The sequence below is a fragment of the Pseudorasbora parva genome, chromosome 1 (assembly GCF_024679245.1).
Source record: "Pseudorasbora parva isolate DD20220531a chromosome 1, ASM2467924v1, whole genome shotgun sequence".
NCBI lineage: Eukaryota > Metazoa > Chordata > Actinopteri > Cypriniformes > Gobionidae > Pseudorasbora > Pseudorasbora parva.
In genome coordinates this window covers 50,095,337-50,121,561 of record NC_090172.1, presented here as the reverse complement: position 1 = coordinate 50,121,561, position 26,225 = coordinate 50,095,337, and the positions used below count along the sequence as shown (strand labels likewise).

At 40.7% G+C, this 26,225-nt stretch overlaps 1 protein-coding gene across 2 annotated transcripts in view; it reads right to left on the bottom strand.

The window, feature by feature from the left end:
* Positions 1–21,728, bottom strand: part of adamts17 (ADAM metallopeptidase with thrombospondin type 1 motif, 17) — a 176,985-nt gene extending 155,257 nt beyond the window's left edge. For both annotated transcript variants that reach the window (XM_067444859.1, XM_067444863.1), the window contains exons 1-3: positions 21,576–21,728; positions 19,597–19,943; positions 14,627–14,795 (exon numbers count right to left, since the gene is read on the bottom strand). In XM_067444859.1, coding sequence (XP_067300960.1) covers positions 14,627–14,795; positions 19,597–19,943; positions 21,576–21,648 — 589 coding nt within the window. In that variant the 5' untranslated portion in view covers positions 21,649–21,728. The remainder of the gene's footprint in view (positions 1–14,626; positions 14,796–19,596; positions 19,944–21,575) is intronic.
* Between the last annotated feature and the right edge of the window lie 4,497 nt (positions 21,729–26,225).

The window sequence follows — 26,225 nt, the reverse complement described above, 5'->3', positions numbered from 1 at the left end:
AAAAAAAAAAATGTTAAATGTTACTGAACGAATCAATGAACGAATTTGAACGAATCATTTTGGTGAACGAACTGAAAATGAACGACTCTCTTCAGGGTTGCCAACTTTTAAGTTTAGGTTGGAGTGAGATTTTTTTGAGGGGGGGGGGGGTACTGCTTTTGATCTTGATTCAGTATCAGTTTATATCTAGTATATATATTGTACATAATAATATGTTTGTTTTGGCACTAGTTTAAACATTTCTTGGGTCAAATTATATGTGCCATTCCTTAATATTCACGTGTGACTGCTTATATAAGTATCATTATTCATTAAAAAGATTAGGATGCAAGTTATTTAAGTTTTGAAATTTCACATTTAAAGAAATCTAGTGTTTGATCGTCATATCCAAATATTTATTTGAATGCAAAGACTGCAATATATTTTTGAGCAGCTAGATTAGATACATGTATATTTATTAAAGAGCCATAAGGCACCTAATGGCATTACAAATACACATTAATATTTTTTAGCCACAAAATGACTCTAATTTGCCTCTTTGAATTGGAATTCTCTATTTTAATATTAATTACTACACTAATTGTAATATAAATTTTAGAAGAAATACAAATATTAGAAGAAAAATATTTTAAGTGGTCATTTATTGACAATAATTGTTGCACAAATAGTATTTAGTACCAAAAGATCTCCTCAAAATATTCAATAAATATAATTTAATGAGTATGAGTGTGACCTATTAGTAAGGAATACCTGAGGGCTAAATACAAGAATAACATTAATGTTAACAATGTTGCATCTCTTAACACTTTCCATAATAAAACGATCCTGTAAATATGGCTGACTTAATAATCAATAATCAATAAACACTAAGCTGTACTGTTTACCAAAACTTGCAGCAAACATCTATATGGTGAAACTGTTGTGTATCCGCTTAAGCCATTTAAATTCATTGGCACGGCGCTAGAAGTATTGAGCGCTCATGGGCCACGTGACCAGCGCGCGCCGCAGGGAGACGAGAGCAGGCAACTCCGCTATTCAACGCCTCTGGCTTTAACATTATGCCACATTAGCGCCAAAACGCTATTTATTGTTTGAATTTCATTAAAACACATTTAAAAAAATTAAAGCTTATAGCTTTGTTTAATATCAAAAGCAGGTTTGGCAATTTGGCGTGAGATTGAGTTGGGCGGAGTGAGAGCGTGAGACAGAGCCTGAAAGCGTGAGAATCACGCCAGATGCGTGAGAGTTGGCAACCCTGTCTCTTAAAAGAATAAAAATTTCCACCACTAGCCACAACTCTTCTTCTGTGTTTTTAGTGTATCTCTGTGGCAGAATTACAGGGCCACACACTGGCCAGGCATGCAAACTACATCGTTTTTAGTCGGTTTCGGTGATCTCGTGTGGACACTGATATTTCTTGAAACGAGGGGAAAAAAAGATCGGATTGGAAAAGCTCTGGCTTCGTGTGGACGGGGCCTAAAGCTGTACTATGTCATTTTTCCATCTGTTAGAGGGCACCTATTCAAAACAAAAGACATAGTTTGATTACGCCAAGTTTGAGCTCAGAATCTTGGGACATGTGGTCTTCACCTCACAGCCGGCGGAAAATAGGATTTCGGGCAGAAATCATGTTCATGGATGTGGCTATGTTAATGCAATGTGAAGCAGAGCAGGACCGAGTGTTGTGGGATAGAGGTCTTCACGGAGCACCTGAGACCCGTGACCCAAGACCCGAACGGGTTCGGGTCTATATTTTAAATGGTCGGCCGGGACCGGTCCCAATCTATTACTTCAGGTCCCGGGTCTGTTTAATGTATTGTATAATACCCAAATCGATCAGACCCGGAGAACACCTGGCCGTGATCAGAGTCAGTCAGCATGACTTGTGTGTTTTGTGTCACTTGCAAATTGTAAAATTTGGATAAGAAAAGTTTGAGCCAGGAAAAAAGAAAAAGCACAAGCTCTCTCTATCTCTTCCGCTCTTACCCTCTCAGCCGTTTAGAAAGCGGGCAGATTTAATGCAAGCGCATGGTAGCCTAATAATGTACTCAAAAATATATTTTAAATCAGCAACAAAATTTTAGGTGAACTGTCACATAAATGTTTTCTATGACGCTCAAATTGAGTAAAAAAGCTAATTTTCGGTACTCCAGCTAATGCTGTCTCAAGCGCGTGTCATGTTTCTATGGCAACCCGAGCTTCGGCAGTGACTGTAACGACTTTAATAATAATATGAATGAACCTTATTGTTTGGGTAGTCAGACTCGACTCACAGAGATTATAGCAAATAAATAATGACAACGTCAGCTGCCATGTCACTGAACGAGCAATCGTTATTAGTTCAAAAGGCCAAATAGTAAGTTATTTTGCAAGTTAACTTGAGTCGAAATGCAAATCTGCAAAGACGCATTTGTCATCCGTCACTGTGCCATCCAGTGGACTTTTACAGCTAAAGGTATGCTCTGTTAGACATGTACACATAAGCAAAACGATCTTTAACAATGCAATACTATTACATATAAAAACACGTTTTACTCACATAAGTGTGTTGCACCATTCCTGTCGCATTCAAATCCAGCATCGACTGGAGATTTGTTTATAAACGATCCCGCAGTGAAATGAAGTGAACATGTCTTCCCCACATGAGCTGGAACTTCATTAAAAATAAAGTTCAACCACACTTTCCTATTATTAGGATCCGAAGGAAGCTTAAGTTGCATGTAATGTTTAGGCATTATTGTTATGAACTATGTTTACCTTTTTAAAGAAATTCAAAATTGCATTAAAATTGTTTAGCTTCACCGTTATTAATGTATGCAATTTCAGCAGTAAAACTTATTTTTTCTAAAAAGAATTTTAATTTTAAGATACCCGTCTTATTTTCTCTTATATATTTAGTATTGTCTTTAATAAAGAAAAAGTTATTATATGATTACTCAATGGAATAATCGGTAGAATACTCGATTACTAAAATAATCGATAGCTACAGCCCTAGTTTAAAATGATGTTATGACGTTACTCTGTGCATTCGCTCGGCGGCTGCAGTGACACTTGTTGCACACTGCTAAGAGTAAAGCGTTTCTGCCGAATAAAACAAAAATAAAACTGATGGTAACGCAGAATTGACACAATTGACAGGCAACTCTCTCAGATGTCCCAACTCCTTGGTTAAAATAGCAATTTTCTTACAATTTAAAAATAGTTGGAAACATTTGGGTATTATAAGAACTCAACTGAACAAAATACACTCACGTATAGGATTATTAGGAACACCTGTTCAATTTCTCATTAATTATCAGCAATTATCTCACATGGCAGTTGCTTCAATGCATTTAGGGGCGCGGTCCTGGTCAAGACAATCTCCTGAACTCTAAACTGAATGTCAGAATGGGAAAGAAAGGTGATTTAAGCAATTTTGAGCGTGGCATGGTTGTTGGTGCCAGATGGGCCGGTCTGAGTATTTCACAATCTGCTCAGTTACTGGGATTTTCACACACAACCATTTCTAGGGTTTACAAAGAATGGTGTGAAAAGGGAAAAACATCCAGTATGCGGCAGTCCTGTGGGCAAAAATGCCTTGTTTATGCTAGAGGTCAGAGGAGAATGGACCGACTGATTCAAGCTGATAGAAGAGCAACTTTGACTGAAATAACCACTCGTTACAACCAAGGTATGCAGCAAAGCATTTGTGAAGCCACAACACTCACAACCTTGAGGCGGATGGGCTACAACAGCAGAAGACCCCAATGGGTACCACTCATCTCCACTACAAATAGGAAAATGAGGGTACAATTTGGACAAGCTCACCAAAATTGGACAGTTGAAGACTTGAAAAATGTTGCCTGGTCTGATGAGTCTCGATTTCTGTTAAGACATTCAGATGGTAGAGTCAGAATTTGGCGTCAACAGAATGAGAACATGGATGAATCATGCCTTGTTACCACTGTGCAGACTGGTGGTGGTGGTGTAATGGTGTGGGGGATGTTTTCTTGGCACACTTTAGGCCCCTTAGTGCCAATTGGGCATCGTTTAAATGCCACGGCCTACCTGAGCATTGTTTCTGACCATGTCCATCCCTTTATGACCACCATGTACCCATCCTCTGATGGCTACTTCCAGCAGGATAATGCACCATGTCACAAAGCTTGAATCATTTCAAATTCTTGAACATGACAATGAGCTGGCTGTACTAAAATGGCCCCCACGGTCACCACATCTTAAAACAATAAAGCATCTTTGGGATGTGGTGGAACGGGAGCTTCGTGGCCTGGATGTGCATCCCACATATCCCAATCAACTGCAAGATGCTATCCTATCAATATGGGCCAACATTTCTAAAGAATACTTTCAGCACCTTGTTGAATCAATGCCATGTAGAATCAAAGCAGTTCTGAAGGCGAAGGGGGGTCAAACACAGTATAAGTATCAAAAAAAGTATCATACTGAACTGACCAACAGCTTCAGTGATTATAAAAAGAGCCCTCTTTATTTGTTTTCTGAGTATTTCAGACAAAATTTGAAGAAGTTTTTGTTTTTCATGAGACTATGTGACTTATATTTTTGTTCCATATATCAAGGAGTGTAAATGGAGTCAATAAGTGCTCCTCTGTCACCAACTACTGGTTCTAACTTGTTTGCTACAAAGTGGCCTACACCTTTAAACTTTTAGTTTTACAAATTATTACAACAAAAATTACATTAAATTTGGAGTGCTGTGAATTCGACTGTTGCTGCCACAATAGCATAGGGTGTTACTGCATTAAATCCATGGTGAATGTTTATGATTTGTGGACTCATTAAACTCCTTAACTTTATCCATGCAACAATGGTTTGTCCTATTTTCCACATCAGAATTTAGTTGCATTAAAAGGAAAAAAAGGTACCAAAATGATACTTGTAAGTGTATTTGCACATATTACCTGATACAGTGTAAGTATCAGGTAATATGTGAGCTCATTAAGAATTCAAATAGTTGAGCAGTGACATCACACCATTCTCATATTATGATATAGTATGAGTAATATGTTGTCACGGTTCATGGATTCCCTGTCTCACTCTTGGGTGCGTGTTGAATGTTGGTGAGGGCGGAGCCTGGGATTGGCTCATCACGCACCTGTGGCTGATCACCTGCACCAGCTGCAACTCATCACTTTCACCCTATTTAGTCTCTCTGTTTCTCTCTTGTCTTTGTCAGAGCGTTGTTGGATGTTCCCCTTGTGTCTCCGTGTTGGTTGTCGTTTCCCCCTTCTGTGAAACGCTGGATCCCTTCCCGGATTACCTCAACCGCGCTCCCGAGTCACTGCTGCTCACAGCCTGCCCGTGTCGCCAACAGAGTCTCTCTCACTGCTCCGTCTTATCCGGACTTCTTCTGTGTTCTGAGTTTTGGCTTCTGTGACACTTCTGTCAATAAACTGAGTTACTTGCAATTGAATCCTGCCTCTGTGAATCCGTTACAGAACGCTCTGACCAACCATGGATTCAGCGAGTATCAACGCCCTACTGACCAGCAGCAACGAGAGACTGGACCAGCAGGAGGCGAACTTAACTGCCACAGGACAGGCAGTACACACCTTGGTGGCACGGGTGGCCGAGCTGACCCAACAGATGCAACAACTCGTCGGTCCCACTGTGCCCGACCCACCGCCGATTCCCCACACACCATCTGCTTCGCGGCAACCGGAACCACGTCTGCCTACCCCCGAGAGTTATGCCGGTGAGAGCAATTATTGCAGAGCCTTCCTTACCAAGTGTTCCTTGTTTTTTGCTCTTCAACCGCAGACTTTCAACACAGAAAGATCCAAGGTGGCATTCGTCCTCACCCTACTCTCCGGACGAGCCGCACTTTGGGGAACGGCGGTGTGGGAGAACCAACATCCTTGCTGCTCCTCGTTCCAGACGCTGGCGGCAGAGATGAGAAGGGTGTTTGACCGAGCGGTGACCGGAAGAGAAGCGGCACGTCAACTCGCAGAGCTCCGCCAAGGTAACCGCTCGGTCTCGGATTATTCCATCGAGTTCCGCACCCTGGCCGCCGAGTGCAAGTGGAACGAGGAGGCACAGTGGGACATGTTCCTGCATGGGCTGGCTGACCGCATCCAGAAGGAGATATTCGCCATCGACCTTCCGGAGAAGATTGACGGTCTCATTGATCTTGCTTTGAGGGTGGACGCTCGTCTGAGTCGGCTATGGTCCAGGATGGAGCCTCAGCATGGGAGTGTCGAATGCCCTCAGGCCAGCGCTACGGATGCGGTCGGCTACACCTTCGACCCGGAGCCCATGCAGGTGGGTCGAGCTCGGCTCTCCCGGGAGGAGAAGGCGAGACGGAGATCCCGTGGTCTTTGCCTGTACTGCGGCGGGAACGGACACCTGCTAGACTCCTGCCCGGTAAAAGACCACGCCCGGCGGTAAAAGGAAGGCTACTGTCGGGCGGGATCTCCGTGGAAAAGACCTCATCTTCCACTCTCCTCCCGGTGAGATTGCTGTGGGCAGCTCAGGATTATTCCAGCCTCGCCCTCCTCGACTCGGGAGCGGAAGGTAACTTCATTGACTCTGCCCTTGCTCACAAACTTAACATACCCACCATTGCACTCAAGAACACCATCTCTGTCAACGCACTCAACGGACAAGTTCTCCCTGACATTTCATTCACCACTGAACCACTTACACTGATCACTTCCGGCAACCACACCGAACGCATTTCATTTTTCATCCTGGACTCCCCTTTGGCTCCCGTTGTCCTCGGTCACCCTTGGCTGGAGTTACACAATCCAAGGGTTGACTGGGGACAAAACTCTGTGTCTGCGTGGAGTGATAAATGTTATGAGTCTTGTTTGGTGTCTGCTTGTTCGTCTGTTTCTCGTTCTGTTTTTCAGAGTGAGACGGTGAATCTGTCTAACGTGCCTCCGGAGTACCTCGACCTGAAGGAAGTGTTCAGTAAGTCCCGAGCTGCTTCTCTCCCTCCGCATCGTCCCTATGACTGTGCTATAGATTTACTCCCAGGTAAGTCTCCGCCTAAGGGCAAACTATACTCTCTTTCTATTCCAGAGAGGGAGGCCATGGAGAAATATATTTCTGATTCTCTAGCCTCCAAATTCATCCGCCCTTCCTCTTCTCCAGCGGGGGCGGGGTTCTTCTTCGTGGGGAAGAAGGATGGTTCTCTGCGACCTTGCATTGATTACCGAGGGCTGAATAACATCACGGTAAAGAATACCTATCCTTTGCCGTTGATGTCTTCAGCTTTCGAGAGGTTACAGGGAGCATCCGTCTTCACGAAGTTGGACTTGCGTAACGCTTATCATTTGGTTCGCATCAGGGAGGGGGATGAATGGAAAACCGCATTTAACACCCCCAGGGGGCATTTTGAATACTTGGTCATGCCTTTCGGCCTTTCCAACTCCCCAGCGGTTTTCCAGGCACTCGTCAATGATGTGTTGAGAGACATGGTCGACCAATTCATATATGTCTACCTGGATGACATTTTGATTTTTTCTTCGTCTCTCCAGGAACATGTTCGACACGTCAGACGAGTGCTTCAGAGGTTGCTAGAGAATGGGCTTTTTGTCAAGGCGGAGAAATGCGCTTTTCATGCACAGTCTGTTCCTTTTTTAGGGTACATCGTGTCATCGGAGGGAATGCGCATGGATCCCGACAAGGTTAAGGCTGTGATGGATTGGCCAAGTCCAGATTCCCGTAAGGCCCTACAGAGGTTTCTGGGGTTCGCCAATTTCTATCGGCGTTTTATTCGCAATTTCAGCCAACTAGCCGCACCTCTGACTGCCTTGACCTCTCCCCGAATGACGTTCAGGTGGTCCGATACAGCCGAGGCTGTATTCGCCAAACTGAAAAGCCGCTTTGTTTCGGCTCCCATCTTAGTCGCCCCTGATCCCACACGTCAGTTCGTGGTAGAGGTCGACGCGTCAGAGGTGGGGGTAGGAGCGGTTCTTTCACAGCGCTCTCCCTCAGATGACAAGATGCACCCGTGCGCGTTTTTCTCCCATCGTCTTTCTCCTGCCGAACGCAATTATGACATTGGTAACAGAGAGTTGTTGGCCGTCAAGTTAGCCTTGGAGGAGTGGCGTCATTGGCTTGAAGGGTCGGGGGTACCTTTTATTGTATGGACGGATCATAAGAACCTTGAATATATTAGATCTGCTAAAAGACTCAACTCCAGGCAGGCTCGGTGGGCACTTTTTTTCGGACGTTTTGACTTTGTTCTCTCGTACCGCCCCGGGTCTAAAAACATCAAACCCGACTCTTTATCTCGTATTTTTGATGCTTCCGAACGCCCGGTTACTCCCGAGTGTATTTTGCCAGAGAAGATAGTTATCTCTACACTCACATGGGAGATCGAATCGAAGGTCAAAGTGGCCTTAGAAGGGGTAACGCCCCCGCCCGGCGGCCCACCGAGTTGTTTGTTCGTTCCGGAGGGGTTAAGATCCGAGGTCCTCAAATGGGGTCACTGCTCCAACATTGCCTGTCATCCAGGGGTAAACCGCACTTGCAGTTTAATAAAGCAACGATTTTGGTGGCCACTTATGGCTCGCGACACTCGCAGTTTCGTTTTGGCTTGCTCGGTCTGTGCGGTTGGTAAGACATCTAACCAACCTCCCCAGGGGTTACTTCAGCCGCTGTCTGTTCCTTCGAGACCCTGGTCCCACATCGCTCTAGATTTTGTTACCGCCCTCCCGCCCTCCCAGGGCAAGACGGTCGTTTTGACCGTCGTGGACCGATTCTCGAAGGCAGCACATTTCATTCCCTTGCCCAAACTACCCTCAGCCAAGGAGACAGCGGTATCTGTAGTAGATCACGTCTTTCGGTTACATGGCCTCCCGATGGACGTGGTCTCCGACAGAGGTTCCCAATTTGTGTCCAAATTTTGGCAGGAGTTTTGTAAATTACTAGGAGCCACGGTTAGTCTGTCTTCGGGTTATCACCCCCAAAGCAACGGTCAGACCGAGAGAGCCAATCAGGATCTGGAGAGAGTGTTGCGATGTTTGGTATCCAAGAATCCTTCATCCTGGAGCCAGCAACTCTCTATGGTTGAGTACGCTCATAACTCGTTACCAGTGTCATCTACGGGCCTTTCGCCATTTGAGTGTAGTGTAGGTTACCAGCCACCTATTTTTCCTAGTCTGGATTCCGAGGTCGCGGTCCCCTCTGTTCACGCCTTTATCCAGAGGTGTCATCGCACATGGACCAGAGCCCGTGAGACTCTGCTCCAGGTGGGAGCGCGCACCAAGGCTAAAGCCGATCGCCACCGGTCTAAGCCTCCCGTTTACGTCGTCGGTCAAAAAGTGTGGCTTTCTACCAAGAACATTCCTCTCCGCTCCGTATCTAATAAACTTGCTCCCAAATTTATCGGCCCGTTCACTGTCACCAAGATCATTAGTCCGGTGACAGTCCGCCTCAAACTCCCTCCGGCGTACAGGAGGATTCATCCCGCCTTCCATGTATCCAAAATCAAACCTGTTTTTCACTCCCACCTTAATCCGCCAGTCCCGGTTCCCCCACCGCCGCGACTCGTAGATGGGGAACCAACTTATTCGGTTAATCGCATTCTGGATTCTAGACGGAGGGGACGCGGTTTCCAGTACTTGGTGGACTGGGAAGGTTACGGTCCGGAGGAGAGAAGTTGGGTTCCTGCTAGGGACATTCTGGATCACTCCCTTATTGATGATTACAATCAACAGGTAAGGTCGGCTGGGAGCGTCAGGGGACGCTCCTAGGGGGAGGGGTACTGTCACGGTTCATGGATTCCCTGTCTCACTCTTGGGTGCGTGTTGAATGTTGGTGAGGGCGGAGCCTGGGATTGGCTCATCACGCACCTGTGGCTGATCACCTGCACCAGCTGCAACTCATCACTTTCACCCTATTTAGTCTCTCTGTTTCTCTCTTGTCTTTGTCAGAGCGTTGTTGGATGTTCCCCTTGTGTCTCCGTGTTGGTTGTCGTTTCCCCCTTCTGTGAAACGCTGGATCCCTTCCCGGATTACCTCAACCGCGCTCCCGAGTCACTGCTGCTCACAGCCTGCCCGTGTCGCCAACAGAGTCTCTCTCACTGCTCCGTCTTATCCGGACTTCTTCTGTGTTCTGAGTTTTGGCTTCTGTGACACTTCTGTCAATAAACTGAGTTACTTGCAATTGAATCCTGCCTCTGTGAATCCGTTACATATGTGAGCTCATTGTAAATTCAAAATGTTGAGCAGGTTGTGAGAAGGCAGTTCTAATGTCCATCACCAGGGGGACATTATACAACGCATCCGGAAAGTATTCACAGCGCTTCACTACTTTCATATATGATGTTACAGCCTTATTTCAAAATTGATTCAAATCATTATTTTCCTAAAAAATTCCCCAAACAATACCCCATAATGACAAAGTGAAAGAAGTTTGTTTAAAATCTTTGCAAATGTATAAAATATATATAATTTTAAAAGCTTCAAAGTATTCAGCCTTTGCCTTGCATTCAAATTTGACCTCAGGTGCTCCTTTTTCCACTTATCATTCTTGAGATGTTTTTACAATTTGATTGGAATCAACGTGTGGTAAATTCAGTTGATTGGACATGATTTGGAAAGGCACACACCTGTCTATATAAGGTACCACCGTTAACAGTGCATGTCAGAGCACAAACCAAGCCATGAAGTCCAAGGAGTTGTCTGTAGTGCTCAGAGACATGAATGTATTGAGGCACAGATCTGGGGAAGGGTACAGAAATATTTCTACAGCATTGAAGGCCTGGGAAGAAGGTCCTTAGTCAGGGAGGTGATCAAGAACCCAATGGTCACTCTGACAGAGCTTCAGTGTTTCTCTGTGGAGAGAGGAGAACCTTCCAGAAGAGCAACCATCTCTGCAGCACTCCACCAATCAGGCCTGTGTGGTAGTGGCCAGACGGAAGCCACTCCTCAGTAAAAAGCACATGACAGCCCATCTGGTGTTTGCTAAAAATGCACATGAAGGACTCTCAGACCATGAGAAACAAAATTCTCTGGTCTGATGAAACCAAGATTAATAGAATATATTAAGATATATAACTCTTTGACCTGAATGGCAAGAGTCATGTCTAGGGGAAACCAGGCACCGCTCATCACCTAGCCAATACCATCTCTACAGTGAAGCATGGTGGTGGAAGCATCATGCTGTGGGGATGATTTTCAATGACAGGAACTGGGAGACTAGTCAGGATCGAGGGAAAGATGAATGCAGCAATGTACAGAGACATCCTTGATGAAAACCTGCTCCATGGCACTCTGGACTTTAGACTGGTGCGAAAGTTCCTCTTCCAACAGGATAACAACCCTAAGCACACAGCCAGATAATAAAGGTTTGGCTACAGGACAACTCTGGGAATGTCCTCGAGAGGCCCAGCCAGAGCCCAGATTTGAACCTGATTGAACATCTCTGGAGAGATATTAAAAAAAATGGCTGCACACCGATGCTTCCCATCCAACCTGATGGAGCTTGAGAGGTCCTGCAAAGAAGAGAAACTGCCCAAAAATAGGTTCTAACCTCAGCATGGAACAGTTACACTGGAGAAATGGTGAGTGGTTGCATTACTGGAGATTTTGGCTTGTCATGTCAAAACTGAAAACGGCAATTACCCTTTTTTCTAGACTTCTGATTGGCCAACATGGCTTTACGGTTAGGGTTATATTGCCACCTGTTGGTTTGGACAGCACTTCATAGCATGTTTTTGCGTTTTCATGTTTTTAAACAGACGAGGAAAAACTCTGTTTATAAAAAAAAAAAAGAACTGTGTATGTGTAGACTAGGCCTGATATTATAATGCCAATATGCTCTATGGCCTAGACCTGTGTTAGCAGAGTGATGGCACATGGCCAACTACATGTGAACCAGCCATCTTGCCAGCTCAGGTGTAGAATCACCTGGCTTCAGTAATCACACTAGTAATCCAACTGACTGCATTGACATATTTCTCTCTGTGTTACACAGGATGTTTCAAGTCTTTGCCAGGGGAAAAAGAAATAGAGGTTAACAAGTGAAAAGAAGTCACCAAAGCAACACCAGAATCTGAATGCATCCGTCAAATAGAAATATTTGTTTCAGATGCAAAAAACAGGTTGAAAAGAATACAAAAAAATAAACAAGGAAACTGAATTATTTTAACACTTTGTTGATGGAAATGAGTGCACTGTGAGGTTACACTTTTAGCTCACTGTGACCTCACATTGTGGCCACATCATGAGTATCCTGTAAGCTCACAGTTTGAGGACACAGTGAGCATGTTGTGACCTCACATTGACCATAGTTTTGGCACACAGTGAGTGTGCTATGAGGTTAGACTTTTAGCTTGTTGTGACCTCACATTGTGACCACATTATGATGATCCTGGGAGCTCATGGTAAGATCACTGTGAGATCAAATTGTTGACTGGGATGTTTTTCTGAAACTCCCTTCGCATTAAATTCATATTTAGCTATACACTACCGTAAATAATTGCTGTTCTTTTGAACTTTATCAAAAATATTAAGGGGAAAAACACAGCACAACTGTTTTCAACATTGATAATAATGACCCCAACGGTAGTGAATACTGCAGCACATTATGTTTCAGAAAGTCTTCAAATAAAAGCATTCCACAAAATACAAAACAATATTACTGCCAGGATGCATGTAAAAGTAACGCATTTTCCAATCACGTTAATGCACAATGTATCTATTTCTTTAATGAAAATACAACAGATAACATGCTTTTTGCCACGTCAAGTGTCAGTCACATAAGAATAACATCAGTTTTCAGTTAGCATAAATTTTTACCACTTTTGAACACATTTTACTGAAAAAAAACACACCGGACGTGGAACAGACTACTTTATCAAAAGGCTAACCTGACTGTATATGAACTACTTTAAATTATGAGTAGCTTGTAGCTTGGCAAGCTTAGGTTTCAAAGCAGCTTCCCCAACATTGGTGGGAAATGAGAGAGAAGACTCTGGCAGGCCAGCTGAAAGGCCTCCGACAGACATGAGTGCAAAGGAAAGAATTTTCCCCTCAAATCTGGCACTTTTTTCGTCTATTGGTCCATCGCCTGACTGACTGACTGACTGACTGACTGACTTGCAGACACCAGGTGCTAGGGGAAACAGCAACACTAATGCACCTGGAGCTTTTTTTACAGCAGAGACAGGATCGCTAGAGTCCAATCCCATGCCTGAAATACACAAACGCACCCACATATCAAGACCCTTGCATACCCACTAATCTTTCTTTCATTTTCAATTCCTGTTTTTTTTTCCTATTACGAACTGGTTTTGGTTACTTAAATTCCCAGATACTGGCATATGGAAAAAATCTACTTGTCAAGCCTGCCGGTGGTCTTCTCATCTTCAGGTTATGTAATATTCATAGTGCACAAAGTCAAAAGCAAAAAAAAAAAATGTTGAACCGAGCAAAAAGTTCAAGCGGACTTTAGGTCTGGATCGAATGTAATCAACCGCAAACTAGGGTAGCGTACAACTGGAAATTCCATAAATTGTTTTGGTTGGCCCATAGGATTGTATATATCCACACACATGAACACACAAACTCGGATTTTTGGATAATTGCATCTTCATTTCAAAGGGTAAACTACAAATCCAATAATGCAATAAGCTTAGACAAAACTTCCTGCCCCGGAATATGAAAACCTGCAGATGCTGGAGGCGTTCAGAGCCTCAGAGGGAACAGAAGAAGACATTTTCAAATATGTGAATTCCTTTCGGCAAGAAAAATCCATAATCCTGGCAAAGAAACACCCAAGGGGCTGGAAAATATGTACGGAATTATTAATGTACGCGAGCAGGCCAAACGAATACTTGCTTTCTTACTGGTAGTATTTCAACAGCAAATCAGCACGTTCCAACAGGAGTTTACCACCATTTACCAGTGTGATAAAGGCATTAAAGAGCAAAACAGCTGATCTTTCTCTCTCCCACCATCTTTCAACGCTGTTAAGAAGATGAAGACATCAAAGAGTTACATGGAGTCATAAACGTTTCTATGAAACACTTGATTTACAGACTTGACAACTCTTGAATCTTAAGCGGTCCTGGAGGGAAGAGGAAGATGGGAGACATATGAGAATCTGAGCATGAGATTATGATAACAGACTCCTAGGCACAGTGGTTCAAAACTAGTGGGTCGTGACCCAAAAGGGGTTCACAGGTTTGTTTCTAAAGAGCAATGCTGAATCAATAATAAAATTCAACTAAACATATAATTGTGCATAGTTAGGAGAGTGAAATAAATACACTGTTAAAAAAGACGTGAAAAAGCTTTTGATGTTAATGTTAAATGATGTATAGGCCTATCCAATAAAAAAGGTACAGTATTTCATCTGTCATTTGTATGAAGCTACCTTCATTTGACAGGATTTAGTTTTTGATTGTATGATGAGTAATTCTGGAACTGTATTGGGTCACCACTTGATATTCAACCTAAAGTGTGTGGGTGTGTGTATGTGTGTGCTTGTAGAATTGAGAATCACTAGACCACTTTTCCCACTTCCACCCACAATTTGACTAAATAATCCCTGTAGAGCTACGAAATGAACTAAAGTGACCTCTAAATCAATGGGGCTTGCCACACTTGACACGGTTAAGCCCACCACATTTCAGTGCATAGCAATGTCTCACCTTGGATGGGTTGGCACAATTTCGGTCTGCTGTCTGGAGCAGTTGCAGGTCCATCCGATGAAGAATGTATTTCCCGGATCACTCTGTGTTCCCAGCCAGAGAATGAATCCGCAGCCTGGCCCACTGGCGAGATGAACAGTCTTTCCTCTTCAGTTTGAACCAGCCCAGTCTGCAACAAAAAAAAAACAAGGTGGAACAATCAATGGCAAACGAGAAAGCTTTTATCTCGATAGTTGTGTGTGTGTGTGTGTGTGTGTGTGTGTGTGTGTGTGTGTGTGTGTGTGTGTGTGTGTGTGTGTGTGTGTGTGTGTGTGTGTGTGTGTGTGTGTGTGTGTGTGTGTGTGTGTGTGTGTGTGTGTGTGTGTGTGTGTCTCCTTGTTTATATTCCATCGTGCGGACCAAATGTCTCCATAAGGATAGTAAAACCTGAGATCACCTACATTGTGTGGACCAGCCAACAGTCCCCACTTTTCAAAAAGCTTATAAATCATTCAGGATGAGTTTTTTTGAGAAAGTAAAAATGCAAAATGTTTCCTGTGATGGCAGGTTAAGGGGTAGGGGTAGTGTAGGGGGGTATAATGTACAGTTTGTACGGTATAAAAACCATTACGTCTATGGAGAATCCCCACAATGATACAGAACTAGACATGTGTGTGTGTGCGTGTTACAGTATTAATATATCATTTTTATATTTACTTTTATTTACTTAATGAGCAGATTCTGCAGATACTGAAAACAAGTAGATATATATTATCGAGTAACTTAAATCCTTTATGTGAGAAACAAACTGAAATTTTAGTCATATTGACTACTTTTATGGTGTTGTTGACTGCTATGAATTGCTGATGTACAATAAATAATGACAACTTTTAGGTGAATTATTCTTTTAACTTAAGATTGTATAGAGAATCTCAGATGATGTGCTTCAGTAGGGAGCTGATATGTTTTCTATGACAGCAAAACTAGGATCATTCATCATGAGCCCCTCAGAGAATTTCACATATACGAAAGCCTTGTTTCCCCTCCATCTGACCATGACACCCCTCATGGCTTCAAGGGCACAAAGATGTGAAATGTGAGAATAATTTATCTCCCAAAACTACCAAGTCAGCATCAAATCCGGCGACAGCGTTCAGTCAAGCAGGAAAGTTCGGATTGATGCCGCATCCAAGCAGCACAACGGAAGCTTTGCTGGAGAAAAGAGTGGAAAATGCACATGGATGGAGGTGAGGCAGATGTGCATAGAGCCCCAGGCAGGTGAAGGAGGAAAAGAACATGGGAGTGCTGAAAGGAAGTTGCCCACAGAGGCTGTAAAACATACGCTTTCATCACAACATGTACAGACAAACCCCACATGTACCAGGTTAAACAAAGTACAGTTGCATATGGCTACACTCTAAGGAGAGATAGAGCAGTAAAAATGGTCTGAAATTACATTAACAGGCAGGAAAACATTGTGCCGGTCCTCTCGAACCTCAGCATTGTTTAAACAAGCTTACTAAGTAGAAGTAAACTCTGTGCTGGTCTGATGGTCTCTTTTCAAAAGTGAGCTCCATACGTAGACAACACAAAATCAACAGTTGCATCATATATGCATTCTTCATTGAGTTGGGAATACCATAATGCACTGCAACAAGCACAGTAGAAAAAGTTAATCCAAAAAGGTAATAATAATAATTTGTTACATTTATTATTTTTTTCAGGGTCCTTAAAGCACTTTACATAAAGCAACAATAACTACAAATATTCTTAAAGCTGCTGTCCGTAACTTTTTTTGTGTTCAAGATTTACAAAAATTATATAATGAGAATGTAAATCATGAATCCGTTTTCCAAACCGTGTTTTTGTCTTACCCTGAATCATTATGGTACACTTATAATAAGTATTTATATTGGGACTATTTCAGTCCAGACTGGTAGGTACCCCTGCGGAGGAGCACAGTCCCTGCGTGATCTGCCATAGACATAAACAGAGAGAAGTAGCTCCAGCTGCAATGTTCTTCTGCAAGACGCATGCAGTTCTGTTTATTAACCACTAGAGTGCAAAAAGTTACGGACTGCAGCTTTAAATTAATTTAAATGTAAAAGTATACAAGGGCACATTTACACAACAACAATGAACTATAAAAAATACCTTTGCATACTGACGACAACGTTGTGAAAACAATCTCTGTTCACACGGATCCCTTGTCTGGCTATCACCAGACCAAGCTCAATTTAAGATTTAACATTGGTCTGGGGAGTCTGTGCTTTGCATTGGTCTATGTGATTGGTTCCCTCAAAGTGTAACAGAAGCAGTAGAAATTAATAGGTTTCCAGACTGGGTTGCTGGGCGAAATTAAATCGCCGGCAGATCAGGCTGGGTTTACCCAGTCTAACGGATCTCCAGAAACGGCTAAAAACGTATTATTCATGCTAGGCCAGTAGTTGGCAATGTCTCTTTCCAAAGAAATACTACACACCTATAGACTGAACCCATAATACGCATGCACATAACGTCCCCGTTTTCACAGACTTACATAATTTGCATTTTCAGGCTTTCAAAACAGCATCATTGTGTAAATGAGCTGCCAAAATGCATAGTCGTGTAAACGGTGTCCCAATAAATCGCAATAGAAAATTGCAAAAATATGTATCATTGAGTTTTAGTGTCAATACTACATTAAACTAGTGCTATATATATATAATGTTGAATATAATGTATAATGTATAATAATGTAGTGGGGGAATATATGTGATTCTTGATAACGCCAAATATATTATGTTACCAGTAAAAAGTGGCTTGAATTATTTTAAAGATAGCTAGTCACTGACAGAGTGCAAGCATATTTGTCTCAAATAATTCTGTCAAAACCACTGCCTAGTGCATTGGGTTACCAACACAAAGCTCAAGCCTATTCATTTCCATCTCCAAGGTAATTTAGCATTTTGATCAACAGTACACTTTTTGTTAACGTTTTACCATATGTCTAGGAATACCGCAATAATATTGTATTGTGAGTTCAGCATCATGATATGTATTGAATGAGCGTATTGTTACACCCTCAAATACTATCGTTTAGTTGATTAGTTTAGTTTATTTATTTATTTAACAGGGACCATACACAACACAAATGTTGTGCCAGAGTTAGCTAAGATAGCTAATTTGCATCTGCATAAGTTTAGGGTTGATAAGTTTAGGGTTGGTAAGATTTTTTTCATGTTTTTGAGTATGGAAAAGTATGGAACAAATAGCTAAAAAAAAAATTGGACAATTTCCTCCATCTAAAAATTGTATTTCCTCATGGTGAGCAAAGCGGCGAGAGAGAACCGTGCGCATCACTGATAGCTGTCAGATGGGGCTAGTTAAAAAACACAGCTGATCTTCGACTCATCTGCACAACCGTTGAGAGCTTCACATCTGTTTGCTGTCAGTCTCACTTTAGGTGTCAAAAATGTCTGACCCTCCTCGCCACATGTGGGTAGAACATTTACAGTAACAATGAGCTAATTTTCCACAGTCAGCATAAAGAGGGATGGGTCAGAGTGGTCAACTAGTTGTCCGTTAACCGAGTAGTCATGTTGGTCAGGACACATCAAAGACCACAAATCATGACCAATCAGATGACTGAAAAAACCTCCACTCTAACCAGTCAGATTAATTGACAGCTTGCAATAATGGAGGGCCATATCCCTTTCAGACGGCCTTTCGAAGGAAGTTTGAAGGATGGAATGATTGTAATGGGACCAAAGTCAGGGAAACTCTTTCTCAAACAAACAGCCTCTCTCCCATGGGTGGGCCTGGAATGCTCACAACCACAAGTCAAATAACCACCACATATTCAAAGTGTGGTCGGGTGAATCTTATAAAAACATGTCAATGTCACATTTCAACTCAAATCAAAAGATAAATAATAAGAAATAGCTTTGTGCATAAAGAAATAAGAATTAAATGCAATTTGACATTATTTTCATGACATTTGAGCACATCTTTTACTCAATGGTTGTGTCAAATATAGGGGTTTCATGTATGTTCTGATCAAGCTGCAAAAGCAAAAAATAAAACTCTATTCACCAGAAAAAATGTTTTGCTTATTTTGGATAGCATACATTACCGTTCAAAAGTTTGAGTTTGATAAGATATTTTAATGTTTTTGAAAAGATTCTCTTCTCCTTACTGCTCACTGCTAAAAGACTGCTTTTATTTGATAAAAAATACAGTAAAATATTGTGAACTATTATAATTATTCATTTAAATTATCTATTTTAATCTATATTTTAAAATGTAATTTATTCCTGTGAGGGTAAAGCTGAATTCTTAAAGAGATAGTTCACCTAAAGATGAAAATTCTGTCATCATTTACTGACCCCATGTTGTTCCAAACCTGTATGAGTTTATTTCTTCTGCTGAACACAAAAGAAGATATTTGGAAGAATGTTTGTAACCAAGCAGATAGAACAACATTCAAGATTTTTTTATTTTTGGGTGAACTATCCCTTTAAGTGTCACATGATCAAAAAAGAAAAAAATGCAGGATTCTTTGATAAAGAGTTGAAAAGAATAGCAAAATAAACATTTTGTAACAAATATATGTACAGTCACTTTCATCCATTTCTTACATCATTACTGAATAAAAGTATAAATTTCTTCTTTTTTTATCTTTTAAAAAGTTAGACCAAGAAAATGTTAAACTTAATACAAATAATAATAAATATAACAGCAACAATGAGAATGTGAGTTTATTGCATTATGGTAATGAGAATTGGGGGTGGGGCTCAGAATTCATGAAAATATTGTCACAATGCAAAAAAATAAATATTAAAGGACTAATGTTTTTTTTTAGATTCCGTGTTAATCTTTTTTTGTTGTTAATCTTTTGAGCTGAAATACGTCTCAACGACATATTCTTGACAGCTTTCATGCATAAACAAAAATGACACATTCATGCCTTCACAGCAGTGACAATCTCCAACAACTTGAACTCCACTCACCAGTCCACCACAAGCGTCCAATGAGGCGAAAGAGTCAGTGTGATTGAGAACGGTTCCACTATAGAAACACCGGCGAACCTTTAGAACAGGCTCATGCTGAACGCTGCCCTCCTCGCTCCTTTCCTCCATCACAAACCCCTCGGCGAGGAAAGAGTCGTCTCTCTGGAGCTGCAAGTAGAGTTCCTTTCCGAAAGCAGGCAGTCGTAGAAACAGGTGGTCCTCCTGCTGATGGTCCGAACGTCGTCTGCGACCTCTGCTCCACCTGTAGGCTCCCTGGAGCAGGTGCACCTCATCTGGCCGCAGCTCCTGCGGAACGACTACATCTGTCTCGTACATGGCAGATTGCGCTAGGAGACATGCAACACGTTGTTATTTGAAAAGCTGTGCAAAGTGGATAGTCACGTCAGGGATCCCAAAAAACAATTTCCATGAATTTTCCATGACCTTCCCAGCCGATTACTGGATAAGGATTATACTCAATTTCATGCAACTAAATATTTTAGTGCTGAGCATAACCAGAAACGTTTACATTCACTATCGTCATTTCTATGACTTTTTTTTTTTTTTTTTTAGATTTTAATCATTTCCATGACTTTTCCAGACCTACATTTTTTTTTAATTCCCCTGACATTTCCACGTTTTGTGGGAACTCTTTAAGACAGTAAAAAAATAAAGAACTTTTAGTTTTATAAGTTACAGTTTAGTTTACAAGTCTGTCTGCAGTTAGTTAAAGAAGGATACACGTAAGGGGGAATAAAGTTGTTAAAACAATAAACATGGAAATAGAGGCTACAGAAGCCACTGAAGAGTTCATTAAAAAAATGAAGTAGTGGAATGCACAGAACCATAAGACGCACACACTCAAAATCTAGTAGGCTGCCTACCTAGACAGCCTTTTTGTGCATCATAGTTCCTCACATGTTCTCTCAGCACTCTGTGACGTAACATACACGCTTTGCCAAGAGAGATTTTGTGCCCATAATGCCTAAAAATGCTTTCTAGGAAAGTAGCTGACTTGAGTACAGAAAACTCACTATCTGGCTGCCTACCTAGACAGTATTTTTTTGGGCTTCATACAATTGCATGAGCTCAACATTCACTCTTCAGCAAAACAGAATGACTAAAATTATTATCTAAAATGGCAACAACAAAAACAACAACAACAACAAAATGCCTACATGAGAATGTGGCTTGTGAAGCTGCTATCTAGACAGCTAGACAGCTTTCTTTGACAACATATAATTGCATAAACACTCTCAATCAAGGGAACATTTAAAATGTGCCTAAAATGTCCCCAAATCTGTCTAGCTGGCCAGTTCACTACACAGAGCGTGTGACTTCTTTACTATAGTAAGCTGACTATCTAGACAGCATTTTTGGCATCATACAGTTGCATGAGCTCACATGCACTCTCAGCACTCTGTGATGTAACATCCACTCTGCCAAAAGTGCGCACGTGACGTCACATCATTTCTTTAAGCTTATGAAGCTCAAAAAAGCTGTCTATGTAGGTAGTAGCTCACTACTAGGTTGAGACACACCCAACATCTTGAAATGCAACCTGGATGGAAAGCTCTATATGGCTTTTAAATAAACAATTTCATCTTAATTGAAACAGCATGACTGAAACCTTTTTGTAAGCAGCAGGAAAAATATACAGTTTGCAGTTAAAAATGATATAAACAAGTCGAGGAGACAAGTCCTTGTTAGCAAACGTTAAATGATCCAGACGAAAAATTACCATGGTAACCGCAGTTTCCGCTGTTAATGTGACTACTGCAAAATAATATTGAGTAAATACAGAAACCGTGTAGAAGCTTTTAGGTCATTTCTTTCATTGTAAATCTTTTCTTCTTATTTTCCTTTTTTTCTTTCTTTTTTTTCTAGCACCAATAGCTGTAGTAATATTGGTACACGTCCCTGAAACTGGTAACCATGGTGAATTTCTGTCAGGAGTTTTGCAGGTGCTGCATTCTTACCTGATATTGCCTTCAGTCCAATGCAAAAGAGAATTAAAGACAGGAAAAGCAGTAGAGTGTCATTGCCGTGCATTATTATTAGCAATATGTCGTAGAGAAACAGTCTGTGTGAAGAAGGTAGGCAGTGTGCGCTGGGGGAACAGCAACAGCGGACTGACGCGAAGTTTCAGAAAGTTTAATTACAGCAGACGGGGAACACAACTTCAGGCTAAAGCCCCGCCTCCGAAAACAGACTGCGTTCGGATTCGTCGATTTGATATATGTAAATATATCTCTGTAGCGTCATTGGCTATTTGTTCTGTCAGTCTGAAAAGAGGGCCGGGACAGTGCACGCTGTCCTAAACATATATTGAGAGAAAGGCAAATCATCTTTTAGCAAGTTAGTCAGGTATAGGCTACTGGCATTGATTAGGAAGCCTGTTAGGTAAATGTAACGTAGAACTTGTAGAACTTGGTAAGCTTTCATTTTCTGTTTTTGGCTCGTTCTCTGCTGAAAAAAAAAAATCTTAAGCCAGCCTAAGCTGATTTTCTTCTTGTTCTTCTTTCTTCTTGATGTTCAGATGAAACTTGACCAACTGGCAAGCTCACAAAACCCTCCTAAAATCAACTAGCCGATGTCTGGGAGACAAGTAAGCCAGTGTAAGGGGGGTTGCTTGTATAGGTTGTCTATTAGATGGGTTCGGGGTACTTGTCAGCTGGTCAGTTTGGCCAGTCAGCTAAACCGGCCGAACACTAGTTTGGCCAGACCAGCAGACTAGCAAAATCATTTTTATTCATCGAAGGGGAGAAAAACCACTTTAAGAAGGTCTTATCAGGAAGACCCTGCCTAAAATGTTTGCATTCTCTTTCCATTCATAGACCATAGTAAACTTAAATGTGATAGCACAGGAGACTGTGGATGCAACAACTTAACTTTTATTAGCTGTGGAAATCAATTATATTTCCTTTACTTTCTATTAAACAAAAAAATAACTAATTTCTAAATTGTGTATATTCTTAAATAAATAACCCCAGCCACATTTAACCTTAAAAGTGCACGTTGTAATCTGAACCTTGCAAATAACGGAACATAAAAGAGTGTTTGCACAGGGTAATTTGCCAGAACATTAAAAGAACAACTTCAATCACTTTGCAGCGCATTTCACTGCATAATCAAAATCAAACAGATAAAGAAATGCAAATAACATCCTTACAATTTTTTTAAAAAAAGATCAATCCCTTTGTGTTAGACGTTCTTTGTCATCAGATAACTTATTGTGAATTCTTATATGACAGGATAACATCTCCGTGGTGTATGCTGGCATTGCCTGTAATTGTGCCTCATCAGTTTTAGAAGTAACAGATGTGATGTATTATTACTAATGCAAAGCATACACGCAGACCTGGATAACATTATGGCAGAGTATCGATTTAAGTACTGGATGATTATTATCTATTGGACTGAAAAAATTGTCACTTTGAAGTGATTTAGTTGTTAACACACAGATAAAGCAGTGCTATTGTAGGGTGGGATTGTATTGTAGCCCATATACAGTAATTAAATGCCCCAAACTATGTGAGGTATGTCCAAGTCATGTGATTAAACACAAAAATGTATTTTGTGTTTTGAATGCGTGACCTTTACAATACGCCTTGTTTTGATAGTCAGTTAGAAAAATAAAACAAAACATTATTCAAAAGTCATTTTAAGCACATTAAATAAAACCAGCCAGTAAATCGTGCACACGATTGTCTGTGATTGTAAACATTGCTAAACTGTTTGTGAAGTTATACTATAATTTTTTTTTTTATTAGTTGCTAAGGTGTTTTTATGAATTTGCTATGCAGTTACTTGGATGTCCAGTATAGTTGCTGGGGCATTGTTGGTTTCAGTGCAGTTGCCTTAGAAAACACCACTAATAAGTATATTTCATATCCAAAACAGGAGAAAAGTCTAATTCAAAATGCTCTTGGAGCTGAACAAACCTTTGGTGTAAGAATCTCTTCATTCATTTTGTGGATTCTCTTATACAACAGTATGAGCAATTGAAAAACTCATTTATCAGCAGTCCGTACCCTGAGAACGGCGCTCTTGTGAGTGGATAAAGTTCATTAGAGTAGGTCAGCAGAGGCTTTAATCCTATTTCAAGTGCTTTGATTTCTCATTCCTCTTTGCCAAAGTACCACATTAAAATTACTGCTGCTTCCTGTGGATAGCAGGGTCGCTGGCACAGCCAAGTGGCCCGTAAGCGATGGCCATGGCAAAAGGTCTAGGTTGCATATAATGGTGCTATGATGATATCTGAGCACAGTGCAGAATTTATAGCAACATAAATCTGTCAATTGTAGTTTGAAAGTGTACTTGCAGTAATAATGCACTGAAATTCATAATCACTGAGCCGCAAAGCAACTATTCACAAAGCCTGAGAAAATTTCCCATAGAAAGTTAATTACATACATAATTTGAGGTCCATGTCCATAAATAGTTTAGGATGAGCTTTGTGTAATATGAACAACAGTGTGATACTTACTTTAGCAAACACGATGATCATGTTTAGGAGGAGAAACGTTGTTTTTTGTATATTAAAGCAGAACAAGAGATCACCTGCATGACAACATGGTTCAAGGTAGCCCAGATCCTTACAGTCATCCCTGGAAAATACTTTACAAGATAGCCTACTGTACTTTAAAAGACAGCAGTTACGTATGAACACAAGCACAGCAATCAAGCAACGTGAGACCAAAAATAATTAAGCACTGTAGAACACTTGTGTGCTTATTGCAGAGGTCAAGAGTGTGGTCAACTGCTCCCCCTAGTAGTTAATAGAGGCAGTACACTAAACAAAGACCTTGTTCGGTTGGGGTGGCAGTTTGTGCCATTTTATTATGCCATTAAACTGAATGAGTGCCCTTTACACACATTGATTTTAAAGGGACAGTTCACTTAACAAAACTGTTATTCTGTGGTCATTTACTCACTGTCGTGATTCTTGAAATTTGTTAATGAGATTTAATAGTTAGGACAGTTGGAATGGTTAACCACTTTTCATATAGAAATAAGCAACTTCCTATCCAACTTCCAATATTTCCTTTGTGTTGCATTATATGTAAAATGTATAAATTTAATAAAACATTTAAAATATAATAAACTTTAATAACACTTATGGGAAATACATATTCACTATAAACTACAACTCATCATGTATAATAAGGCCTTAATATGTGATTTATATGTACTAATAAACAGCCAATATCCTAGTAATATGCATGCTTATAAACAAGTCCAGATATTTAAAAATGGGGGTCCATAAAACATAGGGAGAAAAAAAACATGACATTACTACACTGATAAAAATGATTCTGTGGTAAAGTGAATACCAGAGCAAAAAACAAATGTAATATAATATTAGTGTAATATAAATTACTCAATTGAAGCATGTAGAAATTAAAGTGGAAATATCACAGTATAAAATTAAGTAAAACCTACTCAACTTTTCTGATACTGGTGTTCCCATCATGATATTGGTGTTCCCATCATGGGGTTTGAATTATAAGGTATATATTTTGCTGTTTTCCACTGTTTTATCATTGCTTTTTTTTTTTTTAGGTTTAGTAACTTTTATATATAGTATAGTTTATATATAGTAACATTTATAATCAAATTGACCTATCATGTGTGTTACTGTCATTGTGCATGTGTACCAAGTGTTGAAGTCTCCGAGTCCCACATTACTTGCTTCTATTATGTAGATGGTGTCTACACAATATCTATTGTATTGTTTACTTAGATGTTTCTAAGTTTAATTTAATTGAATTCAATGTTATATGTTATAGTATTTGAGTTAAAAAGTTTGTTACATTTACTTAAAGGTGCACTATGTAATTTTTCTGTCCGCTAGAGGGCGCCTGTTCAAAACAAAGGCAAAGTTTGATGACGCCAAGTTTGAGCGCAGCATGTTAGGACATGTGGTCTTCACTTCACAGCCAGTGGAAAAGAGTTGGGATAGGACGGGCACAAATCATATTCATAGATGTGATTATTAATGTTACTGTAGTATTAAGCAGAGCAGACCAGGGGCGAGTGCTGTGGAGCTAAAGGAGGTCGCTGGAGTGAGGTATGAGGTAATGCAGCTCTGTTTATTATAAGATACATAAATAAATACATTTGAGTGTGTTGAAAATTATGTTATGACGCTACTCTTTTTCTCTTTTTCTGCCAAATAAAGTTGGAAACCGAGGGTAACGCAGATATGACAAGTGACAGGCGACTCCCTCAGATGTCCCAGTTCCTTGGTTAAAAAAGCAATTTTTTCACAATTTACAAATAGTTGGAAACATTTGTGATATCGTAAGTACTCAACTGATCAAAATATATATAACACTGGCCTGGTAGCTTTTGGATATTTTACTGAAAATATTTTACATAGTGCAAATTTAACTTAGTTTTGTTAAATTTGTTAACTTTGTTAAGTAGATTTTACTTAATTCTATATGTGAAATTAAAGTAATATTTACTCAATTACTTCATGAATGTTAAGTTCAATGATTTTACTTGATAACAGATATTTACAGAGCAGTAGCGGTAAAATTGACTTAAAATGTGTTAGTGCAAATTGTTAGTATATATACAAGTTATTTTTATCAGTGTATGAACATTAACTAACGATCCGA